The following is a 23,728-nucleotide window of genomic DNA, read 5'->3' as shown; positions in this document are numbered from 1 at the left end:
CCTATCTTAAACAGGTATGAGTAATGTGTTGTTTTTGTGCAGGACAAAGGGACTTAGAGGGAAAATTGTCATTTTTCACGAACCAAAATATCAGAGTCATCTTTTAAGCCCTTTTCTGACTCCTAAAAAATGAAAAGATTGCCGAGCGTTTCTTTTACACTCGTTAAAACGGAATTAAAAGACGGTCCCCTTATAGCTCTTTTCTGACCGTAGAATCAGGAAAAGATTGCCGGGTTTTTGTCGTTTCAAACTCGATACGGAAATAAAACGACGTGTCCTTGATCGCTTTTTACTTTTCAGGTCAGTGACACTAATTATGAAAGTACTCCTTGGTCGCAAGATCAAGCGGTTCCCCCAGGTATTATTTTATACTTTCTCGGGCTTGAGGGACACAAATCTACGAAAAAGTTCAACTTGGAGTCTTGTTAAGTTTTTCAGACTCTCTAAAATTGAAAAACGCCGAGTTTCTCCTATACTGGGCTCGTTAAACATTTCACAGTAAAGGACCTGTTCAATTACAAACAGGAACGAACCACTCCTTCCTAGGGTTCGAATCAAAACTAGGTTGGACTCATCCGAAGGATGAGCTTATAATCAAGCATATGTTATCCTCCTCAAGCTTGTTAAAAATAAAGAGGTACTTTCCAGAAATGGTGGGGAAAAAGAGAGAAGAATGAGCCTATTTGTTACCTTTTGTCTCAGAAGAAACTTTATTACCACTCTTGAACACGACACTTTTCATTCACCTGGGTTGGGAAATCCTTTACCTCACAGTTGATCAAACCACTTTGAAAGTCTTCAGCCGGGTTCCGGGGATTAACTTTGAGTTATTCAGCACCAAGCCATCTGTCGTGTCGTTATGTGTTCAAGAGGTCTGCAAGCAAAACTTTCATCTGCAAAATACTTGTCATACATTTGACCATCCCTGAGTCAGTCTTTACAGCAACATTTCTTCAACTTGAACAATGATTTCGTGTTACGGGCTTGCCTGCAACAGGTCGCTTTCTATCGACATCACCACATTATCTAGAAAGATGACTTAGAAATCGTCAGTACCTTGAAGTCTGCATGCATCAATGGCAGGTTTCTCGCCTTTGAAGTTAGTTTACATCATTGACTTTCGATCAAAGGATTCCATGAAATGTTCGACATCAACTCATTCATTCACATCTCATGGGTTGTACTGGGTACTTTGAGAACCATTGACATTACTGGTGGTCTCTCTCACGCTTGTTAACAGTTTACATCATCGACTGGTAATCAAGTGGTTTCTACCATGTTCGACATCAACTCATTTATTCGCATGGCTAGAATCGTACCAATTCGAGAAGTAGAAATGAAGACCCTGGATCTAGTTTCCACCATCTAGGCTGCGAGGAGTTTTGTATTCATTATCTAAGTAGACTAATCATAAACAGATGGCTGTGCCCATACTGTGTCTACAAAAGTCTATGATTATGATGTACTGCAAGATCATTCCTGTATCAGAGTAGTTAGTCTGTTAGTTAAAGTTTTAATCTGAGTGTGGGAATGCCTACCTCAGTGATGATATAATCTTATACATGTATTTTGTGTTGAAAATTGCAGGTTCTGACCAGGCTCTCCACGAGATAATCCTTGAAATGATAAAGCACTTCACCCTTCCTAGATAATACAAAACCCTAATCTATTTCAGGCTTCGCACTTTAGGGGGCAATCTGTTACACTAAAAAATGTCACCATGACTATTCACAGTTAGGATGGCTCTATCAAAAGTCATGCTACCCTCTTAGGCAAGTCTTATGCCTCTGCTCTCCATGTCAAACTCCAAAAAGAGAGAAAGTCTTTATAAATGTATTTATCTCTGGGGACGCAGGTTCTCTCAACCTTACCTGCGGGGACGCACCCAATGTTCACAAAAGCTGCGTCTTTGGACGCTCTGTATGTAAAGGGGCAGGTGCGTCCCCCTGTAAAGGTTAAAATGCGCAAGTTTCATCTTTAAAAAGTCACTTGTGGTCATTTCTAGAGCATTCTAGAAGGTTGTTCGACGTGTATTGAGCGCCTCCAGATGGTTCATGCACTCCTACCAAAGAGGAACTTATCCCATCAATAGGGGAGCTATCCCATCCAAAGAGGGGATTATCCCATTGATGGTGGACCTGATTAACTTCCTCTTGAGCACTATAAATACAGGCATTGGGCCAAAAGGAGAAGAGGTTGAAAGCTATACATTTCTAAGGGTAAATGCTGCAGGAATTAGGACTCCCATTTAGAGGCTTGTGAGGAGAGATTGCCATCTTTGCTTGTTCTATTTGGAAGTGGGTGAGCTTTGTCAAAGTAAAGGAGAACTCTTGATGGACCCTGGGAGGGACTTGCACAACACCAAGGCTCAGGTTGTATTTGTTCCTTTTGTTACCTATTAATGCAAATGAGTCCATTCTTCTCAATAACTTGTTATTTATGAGTTGTTTCATGTACTCCTTGGTCTATGTGTTAAATATGTTTTATTCTATGAGATTATCAAGTGCTATTTAATCATTTGATTGTTAGTGTATGCAGGTTTCAAAGTGAAGGAGGAGCTCATCCGGATCAGCGGAGATGGACTGCTACAACAGCGTTGGATTACAGGTAGGATCTAAACACTTGATTTCCCGTATAGTAAATGCATGTTTAGAGAAGGATTGCTCTTGTTTGTCTTGTTTGTCACTAGAGAGTCTTTGGCTCCTAGGGAGGTTGGTTGTGTCCGCACAATCGACTCTTTCCGCCTGACAAAGCAGATATGTTTTTAGTGTGATTCTCACTAATGCAAGTAACAACAATGAGCCTAACATCTTTGTCTTGGTGCCTTAGAAACTCTGGCTTTACCAATGCACTCATGGATGGAATCACTGCATCCTGCATTATCTCAGAAGGTTACTGTTCCACCATAGATAAATAGTCCTCCACTTTCTGAAATTCCTGAACTGTACTTGAAACATTTGGCAGAGGCAACTGAAGTGGTTGTTAACAAATATCATAAATAATCTCATGGTTTGCCAACCATCCAAGTACACGGTACCAGTTTAAAAATATATTCCTTGGGCCCTGCTGATAGAGAACAGGGAACTGCAAACATACTTCAGATGAAACCTCTTACTCAAAAACCCCCAAAGATATGACTGGCAGTGATGTCAAAATAATATTGAAAAGCAGCATATACCAATCATCATATATGGGCTGTCCAATTCGAAAATCCTTCCCCTCAGGCTTTTCTGCATTATTAAATTTGCCTCCTTTGCAACTTTACATTTGCGAGATTCTGCAGCAGCCAAAGACATAGCCTCTTGTGCTTGCTTTGCTGTCTGTTGTAACTCTGCTTCTTGTTGTTTGCATCTGTGTGTCAAGTTCCCATATTTCCTGTCCTCGGAGGTAATTTCCCACATGTAGGTGCTATTGGCTTGCTGGGATCATCAATAACTAAGGGCTTTTCATCTGCTACCAGAAGTTTCCCTAACAAATCACACTCTTGGAACAGGTGATCAATAACAGTAGTACTGTTGCTTTCTAAGCATGAGCTTATGATACACTCCACATAATGATGCAGACTATTGTTGAAGGGGTACTCGAAAAAAAAGTTTGATAACTGTCTGAAGAGCACCCAAACGAACCAACTCCTGCCAAGCAACTTCACTCCCACTCTTCAACAAGACTGCAATGAATTCCACTATCTTTAAACGATGCATTCCGAAAGGAGGTCTTAATTCTCCATATGTGGTAGGCAGAACATTTGCATCAGAAGACACATTCAACAGCTCTAGCAGTTTACCAAGGCCGTGTAGCATGCCATCCACTGTCTCAGGATTTGGAGTTATAACTGGCTCAATGATATGATTTCCCCATGCTGAACCAGCTGCTCCCAATGCTGATCTTTTTGGGTCCAACAATGAAATGCATACGGACAACGAATGCACTAATGTAGATTTCGACTGTGGGTTCTCTAAGGCATTACAAAAAAGTCGTTCCACAAAGCTTGGGCTGGAAAGCTTCAAGGCCAGTGCAGATGGAGCAAGATGAGTTATAGCACAAAGTGTTTCTGCTGCATTTTGATGTACTGCAGCACAATTTGTTGAGCTCAATGCATCTACAAGCATTTCTAGCAAGTTAGTATCAGCTAACCATTGCAAAGCATCAACATGATATGCATACATATGATTGTCAGCTCCAACTAGCCTGATCAATACCTCCATGATCGATGGAATACCAATCAAATTCACCAATTTAGCCAGTATCTCTTGATGTGCTTGAATATAACGAATGGTGGCTACCGTCTTCCTTAACAACAAGCAGATTACAACCTTGCTAAAGTATCCAACCAGCAAGGTTCTATGGAGCCGGTCAGATTCCAAGAAGGAAAACAGTAAATTCATTAACTCTTCCTCTTCAACCAGTGTCTTGAGAATAATGTCAATTTCACAAGAGAATATCTCACACGCTATAAATGGAAACCTGAAAGCTCGCTTACTTTCTGCACCATCTGGTGGCTCTTGTACAATGTAACATAGCATTTGTTGCATTTGTTCCTTGCCTCGAAGAAAATTAATAAGGCGATTGTTGATAGTCTTGCACTCTTGAATAATTTCCTCCTCGGCAAAGAGGTCTTCAACTGTACATGTTTCTTTGTCCAAAATTGAATCCACCGCTGAAGGGGGCGAGAAACCAGTCATCCGCCAAAACATTTTTCCCAGCTTGCCTTCTTCTCTTGCTCTTCTTCAACTGTGGATCTGCCAATCCCCGGACGTATCGCTGTATTTGGAATTGCGGGAATTGAGGGTTTCGGAGTAGCAGGTGGAACCCAGGAGAATGAACCCTCAACCCCTTTCCCAAAATAATAGGAACGAATGGCAAAGAAGAAAAGTTGGGCCTGGTGTAGGAGGAATTCCTGATCTCTGAAAACTGTAAGTCCTTCCTTTAAACTTAATTGAAACCAATCCCGGCATGTTACCCTATTACCAGTCCAGTTGTGGAAATACTCATGACCAATAACACCCAAGATAGCAGCATAGTTTGCATCCGTTGCGGTTTGTGGGGATGCCAAAACAAACCTTGAATTAAATATATTAAGGCTCTTCTTCTCCAGCGTTCCTATGTTAAAATCAGGTACTGCCACGATGTTGAATAGATCAAGGTCATATTCCAGACCAAAGACATCCTCATCCCATTTCATGGCCGCCTTAAGGGAATACATGGCATGAGCAGTCTTTGATATATCATCTGCAGGAGTCCAAATGCGAAGTGAAACTTGGCGTCCTTATCGTGTAATGAATGTATCATTTCTACTGACTACTTGGCCAGCAACCAAAGTAAATAGATAACACGGCTTCTTGAAAAGATTTTCCCAGACAGCATAGTGTCTGCCCTCCTTCAGATCCTCCTGCTCTATTAGATTTCCATTATAATAGAGGAGACTGACTGAGAAAGGGCCTTCAATGTCATCACAAAAGCTGCTTCCTGAGAATGATCCCCGTCAAAACATATGCAGACAAAGGCAACCTTGACTTCCATTCGACTTCATAATAATTTATATTACCGCTATCCCCTTTGATGCCAACAGAGCCTGCACGTGTCAAGACCGACATGTAAGACCTTACACATGCTATTCCCGTAAAATTCTTGCAGAAAATATGATAGCTGGTGTGAGATGTGCTATGGATCAGCACGAATTCCCTATTTCCTAGCGCAGTTAGTGCAAAGTCGGTGTTTTTCGCTACGAAATCACTAAAACGGGTTACGCTGCGAAACTGCTAAAGGATTTATGCGCTGCGAAAACATTTTGTCCTTAAGCTAGTCTGAGCAATTTTGGCAACAGAATTTTCAATGATAACAGGTTGTATGCCCCGTTGTGTTCCTCCATGTAGTTCTATAGGCCCATAAGGCTTCAAGAAGCCTTTCTGTCCAATCTCTTCTATGTAGATGCATAGTTTTGGTGAGGATTCCTTCAATCACTTTATTTGTAGATTCCACTTGACCATTTGCTTGTGGATCATAGGGAGTGGATTTCTTATGTTTGATCTTGTATTCTTCCACAAGCCTTTCCACCATGTTAGATGTGAATTGAGATCCCTGATCTGTCACAATTTCTCTTGTAACACCAAAGCAAGTGAAGATGTCCTCAAAAAGAAAATTAACTACAGATTTTTCATTAGCAAAAGGTAATTCTTTGGCTTCCACCCATTTAGTGACATAATCAGTGCATACCAATATATAGTTTTTCTTCTTAGATGGAAGATTAATTTGTCCAATGAAATCTAAGGCCCACTTTTCAAAGGGTTCTCTGAGTACCTTAATTTGTAATGGCATTTCATTTGAGGGGGTAGGTTTCCCTACCCTTTGGAAGTTGTCACATCTCCTGACATATTCTTTAGCATATTTGAAGATAATTGGCCAATAATATCCTAATGAAATGATTTTATAGGCTGTCCTCTTGTCAGCAAAGTGTCCACCACATGGCTCATCATGACATGCCTTAAGAATCTCGAGCATATCATCTTCTCTGACACACCTTCTGATCATAAGATCTAGCCCTGTTTTATATAATTCGTTAGTGATCCATGAATATCTTGCACTTTCTTGATATAACTTCCTTGTGACCAAGTAGTTAGAAACATCTAAAAACCAAGGAGTTTGAGTAGTTGTTGCAAAATGATATTCATCAGGAAACTTATCTTCAACCAGAGAATCTTCTTTGATATTCTAAATCTTGGACAAGAAATCAACAACTATGTTTTTTTTTCTAGGTCTATCTAACACAGTAATGTTGAATTCTTGCAAAAGTAAAAGCCATCTTGTAACTCTGCCATTAGTAATAGGTTTGTTCATCAAATATCTAATTGCAGAGTGATCTGTATGGACAATGGTTTCATAGCCTGTTATATAGTGTCTGAACTTGTTAATTGCATGAACAATAGCTAAAAATTCCTTTTTTGTCACAGTATAATTGAATAGAGTCAAATTCTTACCTGTATAGTAAATGGAATAAGGAATCAAATTTCTTTTTCCCAATACAGCTCCCAAAGTTGTATCTAAAGCATCTGTGGAAATATGGAAAGGGAGTTTCCAATTTGGACCTCTTAAAATGAGTGCTTCGGAAATTTTTGCTTTCAAGGTTTTAAATGCCAACTGGAAATCAGAATTCCAATTGAATTCACAATCCTTGGTAACAAATTTGAAGAGTGGAGATGCTATTTTAGTAAAGTTTTCTATAAACCTTCTATAGTACCCTGTAAATCCCAGAAAACTTCTAACATCCTTTTGGCAATTTGGAATTGACAATTTAGAGATGACTTCTACTTTACACTTGTCAACTTTAATCCCATCTCCTGAAATGTGATGTCCTAAAACAATACCTTCTGTAAACATCATAAAAAAATATTCATGGACCTTACATATTTTATGAACTTTTTCCAAATTTTCCAAAGCTTCTTCAAATGTATTCCCATAGACTGTAAAATCATCCATATATACCTCTACACAATCATGTATTAGATCAGAAAAAATTCCTAGTACTTCTCTTTGGAATGTTGCAGGTGCATTACATAACCCAAAAGGAAGTACTCGGTAGGCATACGTTCCCCATGGACAAGTGAATGTGGTCTTATCCTGATCTTCAGGTGCTACCTGAATTTGATTATAACCACTAAAACCATCCAAGAATGAGAAATACTTCTTACCTATTAATATATCTAACACTTGATCTATAAAAGGAAAAGGAAAATGATCTTTAAGGGTTGGTTTATTTAGTTCTCAATAGTCAATGCACACCATCCATTTACCATTCTTTTTAGGCACAATTACCAAAGGAGAGACCCATTGGCTATCTGAAATTGGGTAAATGAAGTTTACATTTAGTAATTTTTGGAGCTCTTCTTTCACAATCTCCCTAAGATTTGGATTCATCCTTCTATGAGGTTGTCTGATAGGTCTACTATTTACCTCAATATAGATGTGATGGATACAAGTCTTAGGATCAATGCCTTTCATGTCAGTGTATTCCCATGCAAATGCAACCGAATGTTTTTGTAATGTTTTGATTAGCTCTTCTTGTTGTAGTTTCTCCAAGTTTTTTTTTATGTTCAATGTCCTACATGGAAATATTTCAATCGTAGAGATACCAAAATCTTCCATAGAATAGAGAGACATCTGCCTACATGACAAATATTCAACATTAGATTTTTCTTGAAATTGCTCATGGTCATATTTTGAAGATGATTCAAAATTTTCCAATGTATTCAAAATTTAACTATCTTCACTAATTTCTGAAATAGTAAAGAGAGGCTGAGTATCATCATCATCATCAATCCATTCTTTGTCATCTATTTCTGTGATTGATTTTGTTGGAGGATATAGAGTAAATTTCTTTGTTGAATTACCATAAAAAATATACATGTCACCAGATCTACAGCTAATAAAAGCATCAGCTGTGGCCAGCCAAGATATTCCTAATATGAGTGGATGTCCTCCTAGATTGTTCTTGGGAGTTAAGATCATCAAATCAATAGGATATTCCCAAGAATATAAGGATACTGAAATATCTTCTAGCACACCATCTAGTTTGATTACTGATCTATCTACTAGTTGTAGTAAGGTAGGTGTGTAAAGAAGATTAGGAATTTTAAGTTGCTCCATAGTTTGTTTACTCATGATGTTTATTGTTGCCCCTAAGTCAATCAATGTATTTGGAATTTAAACTACATTGACATGTGTTTTCACAATTGGGCTTCCTAGATCCACATATTTTTGTATGGCAATTTTTCCCATCATTATGTCTGCTATTTTTCCTACCAGGTGAATTCTTTTTGTTTCTTTTGTTTTTTTCTTTTTTTTTATGCTCAACTCCTTTATTGTTTTGGCTAGAATTGGAATTTCTCTAATGGCTTCTAGCAAAGGAATTTTGATACATACATTCTTCAATTCATCTAGGAAATCATTGTTGGGCAACAAGATCTATTTTTCTACCCCTCTATCAATTTGAAGTCTTTTACGAAAAGGAGGTGTAGAAGTAGATGTTGGTTGCTCAATGATAGGAGTTGTATCTACTGATTCTTTTTGTTTTTTTTTCAATGTTTTGATTTTGGAGAGATGTTCCCTCAAAACTTTTATTCACCTTTAGAGAATCTTCCTCAGAACTATCATGTTCTTGACTAACTACAAAAGTTATTTCCTTTCCTAATATCCTTCCAGATCTTAGTTGAAAATCATTAAGATCTAGAGGATTAATCATCTAAGTTGGAAATTGTTTTCCTTCTACCATGTAAGCATTCTGAGCATTTTTATTGTTGGGGATTGGTAATGGTTGGGCAGGTAGCTGATTTGGTTTCTACTGAAATGCCAGCAAGAGTTGAGGATTTTGGTTTTGTTGTGGAGGTTGTTGTGGAAATGGCAATGAAAGTTGAGGATTATGATTTTGAAGTTGTGGCTGCTGATTTTTTTGTTGAATGTGTGGGGGAGGATAATTGTGATATGGTGGAGGATATTGATAATATTGATAAAATCTCCCATAAGGATTTTGTACCCCTTGTGCCCATGGTTGTGATTAAGGTTGACGTTGAGGCCAGGTTTGCTGCCAAGAATTCCAGTTTGGTGGGGTCTGAAGATACATTTGATTGTTAAATCCCTGATTTTGTGGCCCCTGCCAAGTTCTTCTAGCAACAAAAGAAAGAGGTTCTGAAGAATTTGGAACTGTTTCCTCTTGAAAGACAGCCTTAAGACCTGGGATTAAAGGACAACCCTTGGTCTCATGGCTTTCTGAGCAAATCATACAAGTTTCTACAATTTTTGCATCTAAAGGGCATTCCCTTAAAGCATGTTTTTTTCTACATTTTGGACAAAAAATGGGTAAAGCATCAACCTCGGTTTTCTGCTTGCTTTGTATTTTAAGGGTGTCTAATTTCTCACTAAGGCTCCCTAGAATTTAGTTTTAAATTCATCAAGCATATTACCAATTTTTGTGCTACTTCTAGATCCTGTTGCAGATTTGTTTACTCTAACAAGAGAAGGATCTCTTGGCCCTTTCTTCGTTTTAGATTTCCCTCTTGAGAGATGAACACACAATTCTCCTATATCATTTAATGGAAGTTGAGAGATATCTCCCTTCCCCATCATGTTAAGGATATCTATCCACTCATCTCTAATGGCTTTTAATAAAAGAGCTTTCAAGGTTTCTTCATCTAAATCATTCATCTTTGCTCTTTTCAAATTATAGTTGAACCTCTCAATCAAATCTTCTAAGTTTTCATCCTCTCTTTGCATCATTTTGAACACTTCATCTTTGTGATTGGTAGGCATGCAATAATCCAAGTACCTATCCAAAAACGTTTTTTTCATGTCATTCCATGTTCTAATGGACTGAGTAACTAACCCCATAAACCATTTCAAAGCAGCTCCTTTTAGTGTTGAAGGAAACAATTTGAGTTTTTGAGAGTCTTCTAGATAGTCATAGGTTCTTCACAAGACTTCAAACTCAAATAAAAATGTTTCAGGATCCTCACTTTTCAACCCATGCAAGTTTGGGACGATAGAAGGTGAGATGTTTTTCATTGTGGCATTTGTTTCCTCATCCACTATAGGGAATAAAAAATAATTAGATATTTCCCTATTTCCTTTGCTTCCTCCATTATTTTCTCTACCTCCTCCATTATTTTCTCTACCTCTCCCTCTACCCCCTCGTCCAAACAATGAGAATTCTCCATCTTGTTCTTCTTCTACCATTATAGTTTCTTCAGAGTCAGTATAGGATTCAACCTGCAAGGTTATTTCCTCCTCTAGTTCTTCTATTAATAGAATATGGGAGAGAGGTTCTACTTATTCTTCCTCCCCAGGTGTTCTTAATTCTTCAACTACAATATGCTCTCCTGTGGAGGTGAAAAAGGCTATTCCTGCTATTTGAGATTTGAAATTTTTCTCCCCTACGACTGCCTTGGTAGATGAAGTAGGAATTTCTGTTGATTGGATTTTTGCCCTTGGAATTTCAATAGTCCTATGGCTGGGAGTATGAGTTTGGGATGGAGGTGTATCTTTCTTGTTCTTGGTGGAGTAGGTGGTGTCATAGGAATTGAACTTCTACCCCTAGCTATAAATCTACCCCTAGCTATAAATCTACCCCTAGATTCTCTTTCTCTATGCATGTCATTTGTTTTGAATGTAAGAGAAAAGGCTACCTAGTTACACTTCCCCGACAACGGCGCCAAAACGTTTGGTCAGTTTAGTGTCCTAAATTTCTCTACATAAATTATCAATCTGGGTATCGTAAACTGATGAAGTGTAGTGCACTAGTTGTGCTAGATAACCCTTGTTACTTTGTTGTTTTCTTGTTTTATGTTGTTTTAGGGGGTTTTTGGCCTTTTAACACCTAATGATTTACAATGTAATTATCAAAAACTTAAGTCTAACTCTTGTAAGAACTACTCAAAATTCTAAAAATGAAACAGAGCTTTTAAGAAATAGATAAAAACAAAGCTGAGACAGACTTGGAAGAAAAGCTTAAGCAAGAAATGAAAACAAGTTTCTATTCCTATTTTACCATTATTTCTAAATCATGAATTAAGAACCGAAAGTGAAATTTGCAACTGATGCCGACTAATTACGAAAATAAAACTAAATGAAATACTTAGTTACTCTGTCTCTCAATTTTTGGAGAAAGTATCCTTGGGATGACATTTGAGGAATTTTGTACTTCATTAATCTAACAAAAAGTAAATACAGAGATGCAGAAAAGACTCATTGCATGAATGAAATGCTAAACCACTTAATTTAGGATGAATTATCAACTTGAAGGGTTTTTAGAGACATTCATTAACACCATGAGTTATTAAACTTAAAAATAAAATGGCAAAGATAGTAGTGGCACTGATTAGTCTAATTGAGAATTTAAAGACTAGTAAAATAGTGAATGAAGAAAACTAGATTACATTACTAAAATTCATCTTCTAACTACTGATAAAAACTAGAAAAAGATCAAGAAAATGAAAGCTACTCTAAATTATGAACATTGTTAATAAGAAAATGATGGAAACTGCATTACAGACATTGTTAGCAAGAAAATGATTATAAACACTATGAAAAAAATGATGAATTTACAGTTAACAAGAAGAAGAGAAATAACATGAAATGAAATGAAACCTTTTCAGTGCAGGGGCCCTCTGCAACTGATTAGGCTACGCTTTCTCAATCAACTCCAAGGAAACTCCTTCAGATTCTCATAAAACGTGTGGTCTTCATATTAACAAAAGGGACACAAAATGCCTAAAAGTTACAGAGTTCAAAATTTGATTTCACAATAAAACTATCACTATCACTACTAACCTCCTCGGTTCTTTACACAGGTATTTATAAGAAAACCATACAAGTGTTTGTGGAGAAAAATATGCTATAGCCAAAACACGTAGAAGATAGGTACGCGAAATTTCTTCCTCGGTTTCTGGAGACATAAATCCAAGATGGTGGCTGTTGGATTCAGTTGCACAAGTGGCTGTTGGAGTCCGTAGGTTCAGGTAGTTGTTTCAGATAATGCTTCCCATCACTGTGAAATGTGTTGATTAACCTTTGGTCTCTATGTTTGACTTCTCCATTGACCATACTCTTATACCATCTTCCTTGTCGACCTGGGCTAGGTGAATAGGACAGGGTCCATGTCACGATGATTTCCAAGCTGCCCATGTAGTTAGTTTCTCCTTCTGATACCTGGAACCTATTAAAGCATGAATGTAGCTGCGGAACAATCAATTAGTTGTAGAATAGGCAACATTTCGTAGCTAATATACAAAAGCTTATTCAAACAACAAAACATAAAAGAATAATATATAAATCACTAAATGTCCTCCTTAAGATAGTATATGGTGATGAGAATGCATCTTTCTCATGGAAAAACAAGGAAAAAGAATGAAAGGGGTTGCTATGGAAAGAGTAATTTTGAGGTTCAACAAAGCCTTTAGGGCTTATCGATGTACTTCTTTATTAGTCTTTGAAAACCTCCACGAAGGTCTCTGATCGTCCTTTGTGTAACCCTAACAAGCGATTTCAGCACTTACGCAACTCTGCAACTACTTTGTTGTATAGTTCTCCAAATTATCTTAAGTGTTCACCAAATCTATCATGAAATTTATATTATCGTTGTGTAAGCATATATCTCTACTTGCAGACTTCTACCCTAGGCCTCTATGCACTCAGCTACAGACTTCTACCCTAGGCCTCTGTGCACTCAACTGTAGAGCCTTCTTCCTATGCTAAGACTCTCGAACTTAGCCCCTTTATAGACTCATCAATGGCTCAACTCAACTTAACTAAACATACTTAGACTCCACTTAAGACCTCCTTTTTATACAATCCCATGGTCTGCAAACCAAGGGAGGATCTCATCGAGTTGACACAACCTATCTATACTAAGGGTGGAAACCATTTGTTACTCTTGATATCTTCATGCTTTGCGACCACAAAATGTGGAGCTTTACATTTATTTATACAAAATTCGGGCCTTCTGCTGCAAAACTTCAGTTTTAACCACAAAATTGACCCCAGTGGACCTGTTCCCAACAAGCCCCTAACATAAACATGGTGACTCGCCCTCGAGTCACTCAGCTAGCGCAGAGATCTTGTCACGAAGACCTCCTAGCTCTACAAGAACTATTGTAACTTCGACAGTGCACTGTATTGATTCCTGTGTCATCTCCTCAACTAGTTGCTCCATTGCTGACCCTGTACTTTCTGACTGTATCTTTTGCTGAGTGACCTGCAAACCAGCCAGCTTACAGTCGATGGTGGCGGTGAGAACATAGGCTTCATCAAGCCAAGGCCAAATTCATGCCTTGAGGATGCTCTCTTTGCATCACGCTTCATCCACCTGCTCCTTTAGTACCTGTGCCTCTTGTAGTTTGGCTAGCCTCTGTGTAAGGGAAATGGTGCACGCCATGGATTTGACTTCATCATATCGCTGCTGCAACTCTCGGGCCTCCGTTTCCAACATTTGTAGGTGGGATCCTCCTACAAATTGGCAACCACTTCAAGCGCCCGCTCAAAGAGCACGATGCATTCCATTATGGAATTGTTTACTGCTACCACAACATCCTTCACAGTTGTCTCATGCTATTCTCTAACTTCTGGAGGAGTTGAAGGTTAGGCCTTCAATTGCAGTTCTGCGATTTTGAGGGTCAGGTCAAACTGAACCTTCACCAACTTTGTTCTGGCGCAGTGTACTCTAGCAGTGAGCTTTCAAATCTACATATCTATAGGCTCATCATCAGGAACAACCAGCTCTGGGACAGACCTGCATACCTCAGCCACCACCTTGATCATTCACTTTTTTTTGTCTGTGACAGATTTAACAAGGTTGACAATAGAATCTCTTTGTACCGTCATTTGAGCGTTGTTGATTTTCTACTCATTGATTACCTATAACACTAGGAAGCACTGCCAAATTGAGCCCAAGTCCTTTGAGGGCATTGACAGCAGGCTTGTCAACTTCAGTCTCTATAGTTAGCGCTCCCTCTGGCAGCGGTATTGCCCGGGGTTACAGGGTGCGCACCATCCGTGCTTCTTCCAATGTGTCGAGCACCAAACTAGTTGACGTCGGGTTGCTTCATCCCATGCTAGTCTAGACCTATGACACTTGGATCTGTAGCTCATGCAGACCCATTTGAATGGCCCCTAAGGCCTACTTCTATTGTAATTCGAACTATTGTAGTAGTTCCATGATGGTATCTCTGACTGTATCATCGATATCATTTAAATCACCTTCTGTTAAGGTGATCGGATAGAGGGAAGTCTTGCTGGCCTTAGACTTCTTACGTGGCCCTACCTTCTATGGATCTTTGTTGCGCTTAACATGGAACATAGTGGTATTTAGGTCTACTCCTCCCTGGTTTGATTATTATTCCTCCTCCGCAGTCTCCGAAGAAGATGACTTCTGAGTCCTGTCAGAGCGCGCTCCTCTTCATCTGCCTGTCCTCCCATCTACTTCACAATGGCACACTCTGCCTTGGCCTTGTCCTCAACATCCTCTTTTATTTTTGCAGCCAACTTCTCCATCTTTAGCTTGGCCTCCTCCTTTTTTCGTTGTGTTGCGGTCTTGCTAGACCCAGCTATCAATTCTAAGGCAGTGCAGAAATATGTGGGCTAGCGGTTGAGGACTACTGTAATTGTGTCATCTGCTGCCAGGTATGGCAGGTCATAACATTTCTACTCATGATCCTTGCATCAATGTATCAAGACCTTGTGGAAGTCGGCCTTGAATTCCACATACTCCTGCAGCTTCTCGTACACCGTTGGCGAAAACCACAGTTTGTGGTTGATGGCCATATGTATGCTCATCTCCATCAAGATCCAAATGATCTTACTATCCTTGACCCTTTAAGGGTCCTTTGTAGCCCACAGTGAAGCGAACTTCATGGCCTCTGGTAGGTCCGGCATGACCGGATGAAAGTGGCTATACTCTTGTAACTCCCACACGACCAGCAATATGGACAGCAGTAGCTAGGTATAATGGAATGTTTTGCTATGATCCTACACCTCTCTACAGTTTGTAAGGAACTCTCTACAGAGGTAGCATGCCCAGTTAAACTATACTCCCTCCACACACTGGGCCACTAAGGCTACTACTGGTGCTGGCAAATCATCTGCACAACACTTTTGCATAATCTTTCCTGCTAAGATTTACGTTGCGACTTTGACCACGGGGTCAGCTATACTTGTGATGGCATAGCCGTGCGGCTTCTTGGCGAGTTTGAATTTGTCCATCATTTCTTTAACGAGGTCATGCTTGCCTGGATTTATGCCAAACACCATGGCTGGATTTTCTCCCGAGTACAGAAACTGAGTGATCCTATGGATCAGAATGTCAATGATGGGTATCAACTCTTCTAGCCACAGACACCCATCGTGCACCAAGCACAACAACTACTTGATCACAACCATGTTTATGGGTGTGCTGTTATAATGAGGTACCCACAACATATTTAGCAGACCCGCCTTATCCACCCCTTTACCCACTTCCTTGGCTCCAACGTAGTCACCCCAGAGCCTTTGTGGAAGACGTGATGCATGAGCTGGTCCATCACTAAATGGGGAAAGTGTTCTACATCAGTGAAATCCCAGTCCAATTTTAATAGGGGATGCACCCCAGGTGTGGTCCTTCAAAGAAAATTTGGTTTGGAAGTAAGGGTGTGTGCAGTTTGACCTTACTTTCATCAATATCCTTCGGAACCTTCGCCTTGCCTCTGCGTGGAGGAATGTACTCAGGCAATTTAGAAATGGGGTCAAACCCCTCCACATCAATTTCCTCCACCTCCTTCATATCAATATCATCTACGTGCACATGGAGTTCTTTGACCTTGGCTTCAGGCTCTAGGTCAATCACCTTACCCTTTTCCTGCGCAGTGGGCTTTCCTATCTGTGGGTGCTTTTTGGGTGATGCGTGCACTGGCTGTTGCACTTTTTGCTTATCCTTCTTTGATTTTGGACCCTCATGGGTTGGCATAGGCCTCGGCTTGGGTGTCCTGGGGGATTTAGGCACTTCTACCAGTACTTCTACACTTCCAACCTCCGGGGCAGCTCCCTCAGCTTCCATTACGACCTCTAGGATAGTTATTTTGGCTACCATTTCTTCTCCTACACTCAGGGTTTCTGCAGGCATCGACATTATGCTAGACAACGACACCTGTGTCTCTATGGGCAACTTCTCAAAAACAGAATTCTCTATCAGGGCTTCAAAGAGGTCAGGTTTCATACGCACCTGAGAGTTTAATACCTCAATTCTCAAAATGCCAAGTGTTTTTTGCTGGGAAGCCACCTATAATTTATAGGCATTTTCAAAATCAAATACGACCGTTCCCACGATAAATCATTCATAAATGCTAGATTGGAAGCAGATTTTCATAGATATTGCCCTTAAATTCTGACTTAAATGCTGCCCCTCCGTTGTTGAAAATACCACTGAGAGGGGGGGGGGGTGAATCAATATTATTAAGTCAAATTCTTTTTCAATTTATACACAGAGTTGTATACGCTACTTCGGTTAATGAAAAAAGTGTGTATATGAAGATCTGACTAATGAAACTCGCGTATAACTTGCAGACTTATAGTTTAATTTATTCTTCAGATGTTGATCACTAATCTGTGTGTTAGAACCATATAACAGTAAGCAGGAACAGAAAAGTAGAGCAAACAGTCACACAAAGGAACACAAGATATAAGGTGGAAACCCAATGTGGGTGAAAACCACCTGCTGCAATATGTCTCTATCTTCTTTCAATTAGAAACTTCTTTTTACAATGATTTTGTACTGGTGCAGACTTATACCAGCACGCAGGCTTCAACCTGCAGAAGGCTACAACCTTCTCTTGTTTTCCAGACTCTCCTGGAAGGGAGCTACAACCCCCTTAGCTCTTGTACTAGCTGAGGTACTAGTACGTAGGTGCTGACCTACAGAAGGCTACAACCTTCTCTTTTCTTCCAAGGACCACGTTTCATAAATTTTCAGACTAGATCCATGAATATCAATCAAACTTCAGATAGATCTGCAACAACCAATCTTCTTTGTACAAATACTGAATCAACCAATAACTTCTCATAATGCTGTAACCAGAAAAACAATACCAGTAACCAGACACCAATTCTAAACCCAGAACACTGCAGTAATAAACAGAAGAAACTAAAACATATTTCAAGAGACGTACACTACTTCACCAATAGAAACCTGCGTACATACGCAGATGTGCCAAAACCAACTAGCATATACGCAATCTTCACTTGCTTAACCTTCGTGTATACACGCTTCTGTTGTGTCGAACCTGCGTACAGATCTATAAAAGATAATTTATCCTCAGATGACAGTTATACCCAGATTATCAGTTTTATTAATCATGCGCCAAATATAATAGATCAAAATCACACAATGATAAAACAATTCAAGCCTTGAGATCTTGATCCATCAACTTAACCATCTTGTAATGCTCAGGTTCCTCCTTGATTCAGGTCCAACTATCTGTCACCAACCAATCACCAGTTCTCCAGATCTTGCTCCTCTTAAGATATTCAATACATAAGTCGAGACCCTTGCCAAATGATCTCCTTCCCTTTTTATAGTCTAGGCCTTACTCAAACCATGGTCCAAAACTATTGAGAACTAATACTAGGGACCCAATACTTGGGTTCAACACTTTAAATGCAATACCAAGGACCAAAACCATAGGTTCAAATATGTCGGACTAAATACCATGGACCAACCATAATATTTCCCAAATGTACGTGCTTTTTTTTGCATGAAAGTGCATGCATATGTATACGCGCCTTTAGATAGTACATCCACGTGTATACGCGACTTTGATACGAGGAACCTACGTATACCTTATTTTCTTTCATTTTGAGGGCCTGACTGTGATCTTCCATTTGAGTGAGTTGCCATCAAGGACAACACCTGTGCCATAGCACCAAACCTGTGCCATAATGCCAACAATCTCCCCCTTTGGACTTGATGGCAACCCCAAGTCACTCAAAATCATTCTCCCCCTTTGACATCAAGGGCAAAGGGTTATGCTCCCCCTGAATACATCCTGAATCCTCTGTTCTGTTGTGCTGTCCAAGCTCCCCCTGACTGTAGGCAAGGTCTGCAAGAAGATGATCTACACAAGAGAAATGACTTTATACATTATAAAAGACCTTCCTATCACCAAAGACCCATACATACAACCATCTCCCAACCAAGTGGGGATATACCAGGAATGACTCATCCACCCAACCAAGTGGGGATACACCAGAAGTTTACACATGACAAATAAGTACAATACATCATTCATCCCAGGCATAGTGGGGAAACCAAAATAGGCCATTACATGACCTTGATAAAAGAAATACAAGACATAGAGACACCATATCTACAGCAAGACTCTGACAGTTATCAACAACAAACATCAGCAGCATTTGTCAATCATTATTCAGACCAGCACCCATGTTCTCCTTCTGCACCTGTTCCACCTATAATCAAACCAAATTTGAACCAAGATCTTCTAAGATAATGCCAATAATGCATTATTAGAAGAATATATGCTCCCCTTGAACCTGTGCCAGATGGTCTCTGACATACCCATATCAGACTCTTTTCATCTTGAGCCTGGCCCCACTGCTTTTCTTCAAACCAACATATACGCGGTTATACCTTAATAAACTGGCGTATGTACATGGATCCTCCTCATTCAACTCGTGTACAACCATTTTTCTCTGAAACAAACAAGATTCAACAGCAAGATGATGCATCAACTACCCCCAGCTTCTGTCTGAGGTATTCAAATGTCTCCCTGGGCAGTGGTTTGGTGAGAATATTAGCAACTTGTTCCTTAGAGGGAACATACTCCAATTTGACCTTTTGTTCCAGCACTTGTTCCTAGAGAAAATGATACTTGATCGGTATGTGCTTAGTCTTTGAATGCATGACAGGATTCTTTGAGATACTGATTGCACTTGTATTATCACAAAAAATGGAGATAGGTGGAGTACAAGTGATTTGAAGGTCTTGCAATGTTTGCATCATCCAAAGGAGTTGTGTGCAGCAAGATGCAGCAGCTAGATATTCTGCTTCAGCTGTAGATAAAGCAACAAAACTTTGTTTCTTGCTGAACCAAGATACTAATCTAGGACCCATGAAGAATGCACCACCACTAGTGCTTTTTCTGTCATCCACGCTTCCTGCCCAATCCGCATTTGTATATGCATGAAGTGTGAGATCTGAACCTCTAGGATACCATAAGCCATAGTTTTGACTTCCTTGAAGATACTTGAAAATTCTCTTAACTGCCTGAAGATGAGTTTCCTTTGGATTTGCCTGAAACCTTCCAACTATTCCCACTGCATGCATAATGTTTGGTGAGGTACCTGTTAGATAGAACAGACTACCAATCATGGATCTATAGGTTGGTTGATGTACTGCTACTGATTCATCATTTGCGCTGAGGCTGCATCCTGTCACCATAGGGGTACATATTGGTTTTGAATCTTCCATCCCATATTTCTTCAAGATCTACTGGAGATACTTGGTTTGTGATAGAGAGATGCCATCTTTGTTTTGTTGAACTTGTAGACCAAGAAAATATGTGAGCTCACCAAGCATAGACATTTCAAACTCTTTCTGCATTACCAAGGAAATATTTTGACTCATGTCTTCTTCATTGATACCAAAGATGATATCATCAACATACACAACAAGTATTAGCAACTTATCATTGTCAATTTTTATATAAAGATCGCTATCAGTTGATCCTTTTATAAAAACTTGTCGACGGAGGTATTTATCCAAGCGATAATACCAAGCCCTTGGAGCCTGTTTAAGGCCATAGAGAGCCTTTTTTAGTCTGCATACAAGCTCTGGATCATTTCCAAGGATAAACCCATCTGGTTTCTCAATATACACTTCTTCATCCAAGTCTCCATTTAGAAAAGTAGACTTCACGTCCATTTGAAATACTTTGAACTTCTGAAAGCTAGAAAGAGCAAGGAACATACTTATGGCCTCTAGTTTGGCAACTGGTACAAAAGTTTCTTCAAAGTCTATGCCTTCCTGTTGAGCATACCCTTTGCAAACAAGTCTGACCTTGTTTCTAATCACATCTCCATTTTCATTCAGCTTATTTTTGAATATCCATTTTGTTCCTATGACATTATTGTCTTTTGGTCTAGGAACCAACTCCCAAGTGTTATTCTTTTTTATCTACTCAAGTTCTTACTCCATGGATTTTACCCAGCATTCATCTTTGCATGCCTCTCTTACATTTTGTGGTTCAGTGGACGAGAGCAATGCTAGATAGCTTCAAGCTTCTGAAATGGTTCTTCTTGTCTGTACAGCTGCCTCTTTTTGCCCCAAAATTTGAGATTCTGGATGATTCTTCTAAACATACCTAGATGGAGTCTTTTCTTCTATCCTTATCTGTTCTTCTGGTGCCTCATGGGTTTCTTCTTCATCATGAATCTGATTTGATGTTGATGGAGAGTCCTCATCATCTTCGAAATCTTTAGATATTACCTTCCTAGGAGTGTTTCCTTCTTCATCAACCACTACATCAATACTTTCAACAATTTTTCCAAGCCTTTTATTGTAACACTTGTATGCTTTGTTGTGGGGAGAGTAGCCAAGGAGAATGCCTTTATCTGCTCTAGGTTCAAACTTTCCAAGGTTTTCATCAGTATTTTTGATGTAGCATTTGCTCCCAAAAATTTTGAAGTATTTTACCGTGGGAGTCTTACCATACCATAGCTCGTGAGGAGTCTGAGTGCTGTTTACCTGGACGTTTTTCTTGTTGAGAATAGTAACTGCGGCAAATGCGGCTTCACCCCAGAAGGTTGCGGGAGTTCCAGACTCATCAAGCATAGCACGAGCCATTTGTTGAACCATTATGTTCATCCTTTCCACTACTCCATTTTGTTGAGGAGTCCTTGCAGTAGAGAATTCCCTCCTTATTCCATGTTCTTCACAAAAATCGAAAAACTCATTCGAGGTAAATTCTCCTCCTCGATCAGACCTGAGGCATTTGATTCTGCAATCTCATTTGTTCTTCACCAAGGCTTTGAATGATTTGAATTTTTCGAAAGCTTCATCTTTATGATTCATAAGTCCTATCCAGCACATCCTGGAAAAGTCGTCAATGAACAATATAAAGTATTCTTCTCCTCGAGGTGACCTTTTCCTAGATGGACCACATACATCAATATGGACAAGTTCAAGAGGCTTGCTAGCTGATCCTTCCTTCTCAGGGAAATTAGTTATGGTTTGCTTACCAAATTGACATGATTTGCATATTGTATTGTCTAGAATTCTGATGTCAGGTCGATCACGAACCGCCTGATATTTGCATGCTTTCCTTATCTGTGAGAAGCTTAGATGCCCTAATATTCTGTGCCATAGCTAGTGTTCATCATTCTTGCTTAGATAGCATTGTTGTTGTCCTCCCTTGAGTATATATAAATTATTTGGAGTTCTTATGCCTTTGATCGTTGTTTCTCCTTTTATGAGTGCAGGGGTGTCATTTCCAAATGAGACCTTCTTTTCCTTTTCTAAGGCACTATATGACTAAAGTTTATCTTTATCACCTGTCATAGGTTTTGAGCATCCACTATCAATGTACCACTGATTTTCCTGTCCTTCTGCATATAAGGCTATCCCACATCTTTCTGGTTGCAATTCTTTCTTTTTCCATGTTTTGGGACTCAATGACACTTGCTCCTTTTGAGTTGTTTGCCGAAACCTTCTCCTACATTCAGAATCTTCATGACCAAATTTGTTACAAATAGAACATTCTACTCTTTCTCAAGAGCAGAAAAGTTATTGGAGGTCCTTTTCATGATCCCAGTCATACTCCTTTGTTTTTGAGCTTCTCTAGTCATGATTGTCTTGTAGGCAACACATTGAGCTGCTTTGTGACCAAAGTTATGACAAGAGAAACATTGGCCATTGAAGAAACTCCTGCGATTATCAAATCTACCAACCAAATGATTGTAGTTTCTATTGACATCCATTCTTGAGGCAAATTGAGAATGATTTACCTGTGGTTGGTTGTAGCTTCTATTCATCCTTGAAGTAGATTGCCCCTGATTTACCTGGTAGTCTTTGTTCATTCTTGAGGTAAATTGTCCCTGATTTACCTGGTGATCTTCATTGGGTCTTTGTTGTCGATTGTCAATCTACTCACTTCTCCTTGCAGCTTCAAGATAACTTTTGGAGGTAGATGGCTTCTGTGCTTGAGACGTTTCTTTGGTATACCCAAGACTTGTCTTGATTAGAGGAGAACACTGCACTTTGATAATCTCATCTAAAGTTTCAGATCCTTTAGCAAATCTAAGATTAAGAGCTTTCGTTTTCTCAATGTCCTTTCTAAGTCCCACAATTTCACATTCTAACTTTTCATTGTGCTTCTCCATTTCAGCAAGTTGGGATGTCAGAGTATCTATAATCATATTCTTTTCTTCTAAACAAATTTTGAGTTTAGAAATTTCTTCATAGAGAGCTTCTTCATCTATAGCATCCAAGAAATCATCATCTTCAAAAGCCATCAAAAGTCTATAATCATTACGTTGTTCATCTTCATCACTAACTGAATATCCATCACTGTCTTCATGTGTATAATAGCTCTTCTTGCTTACATTCTATTTTCTGTTCCATCTAACTGGTTCCTTACCTTTGTCAAGTTTATCTTTATGAGGACATTTTGCAGCATAATGACCGACTCTCCCACAAGCAAAGCATTTGAAAGGCAGCTTACCTCTGAATCTTCCAGTTCCCCGTTGAAGATTCTTGACAAAATTAGATTCTTCCTCTTCTTCTGACATATGTTCTGACTCCTTGTAATCTCCTTTTCCTGAGGCTTTGAAAGCAGCTTCTCTCCTATCCGATGGTCCACCTTTTCTCATTTCGTAAGCAGTTAGGATTCCGTGCAGCTGTGACATGGTAAGGCTCTATAGATTCTGCTTTTCTTCTATGGCAGAAACTTTTGAATCAAACTCAGGAGACAAAGATCATAGAACCTTTTCAACCAAAACAACTTCTTTTATTTCTTCACCCAAATTTTTCATACAATTAACAATCTCATCTATACGTAGGAAATAGTTAGCCACACTTTCATCATTGTACATTATGAGATTTTCATATTGAATTCTAAGAGTCTGTAGTTTTTCTCGTTTTACCTGTTCATCTCCTTCATAGCTCAGAACGATCTTATCCCATATTTCTTTTGCGGTTTTGAGC

General features: G+C 39.3%; 1 protein-coding gene across 1 annotated transcript; it reads right to left on the bottom strand.

Moving 5' to 3' along the window:
- Window positions 1–3,519: 3,519 nt before the first annotated feature.
- On the bottom strand, window positions 3,520–4,877 carry LOC149239623 (uncharacterized). Its single transcript, XM_089373465.1, has one exon. The coding sequence runs from the start codon at window positions 4,692–4,694 to the stop codon at window positions 3,564–3,566; it is 1,131 nt and encodes a 376-aa protein (XP_089229591.1). The 5' UTR covers window positions 4,695–4,877; the 3' UTR covers window positions 3,520–3,563.
- Window positions 4,878–23,728: the final 18,851 nt, after the last annotated feature.

The sequence above is a fragment of the Pinus tabuliformis genome, chromosome 8, assembly GCF_031772625.1.
Source record: "Pinus tabuliformis cultivar Carrire ecotype Pingquan chromosome 8, CPIR1, whole genome shotgun sequence".
Classification (NCBI taxonomy): Eukaryota; Viridiplantae; Streptophyta; class Pinopsida; order Pinales; family Pinaceae; genus Pinus; species Pinus tabuliformis.
Note: the sequence above shows the minus strand (reverse complement) of the source record. Positions and strands in the feature narration are given on the sequence as shown.

What these genes read in the sequence shown, in the direction of transcription:
- LOC149239623 (XM_089373465.1), bottom strand. Translation starts at nt 4,694, where the DNA reads ATGTTTTGGCGGATGACTGGTTTCTCGCCCCCTTCAGCGGTGGATTCA.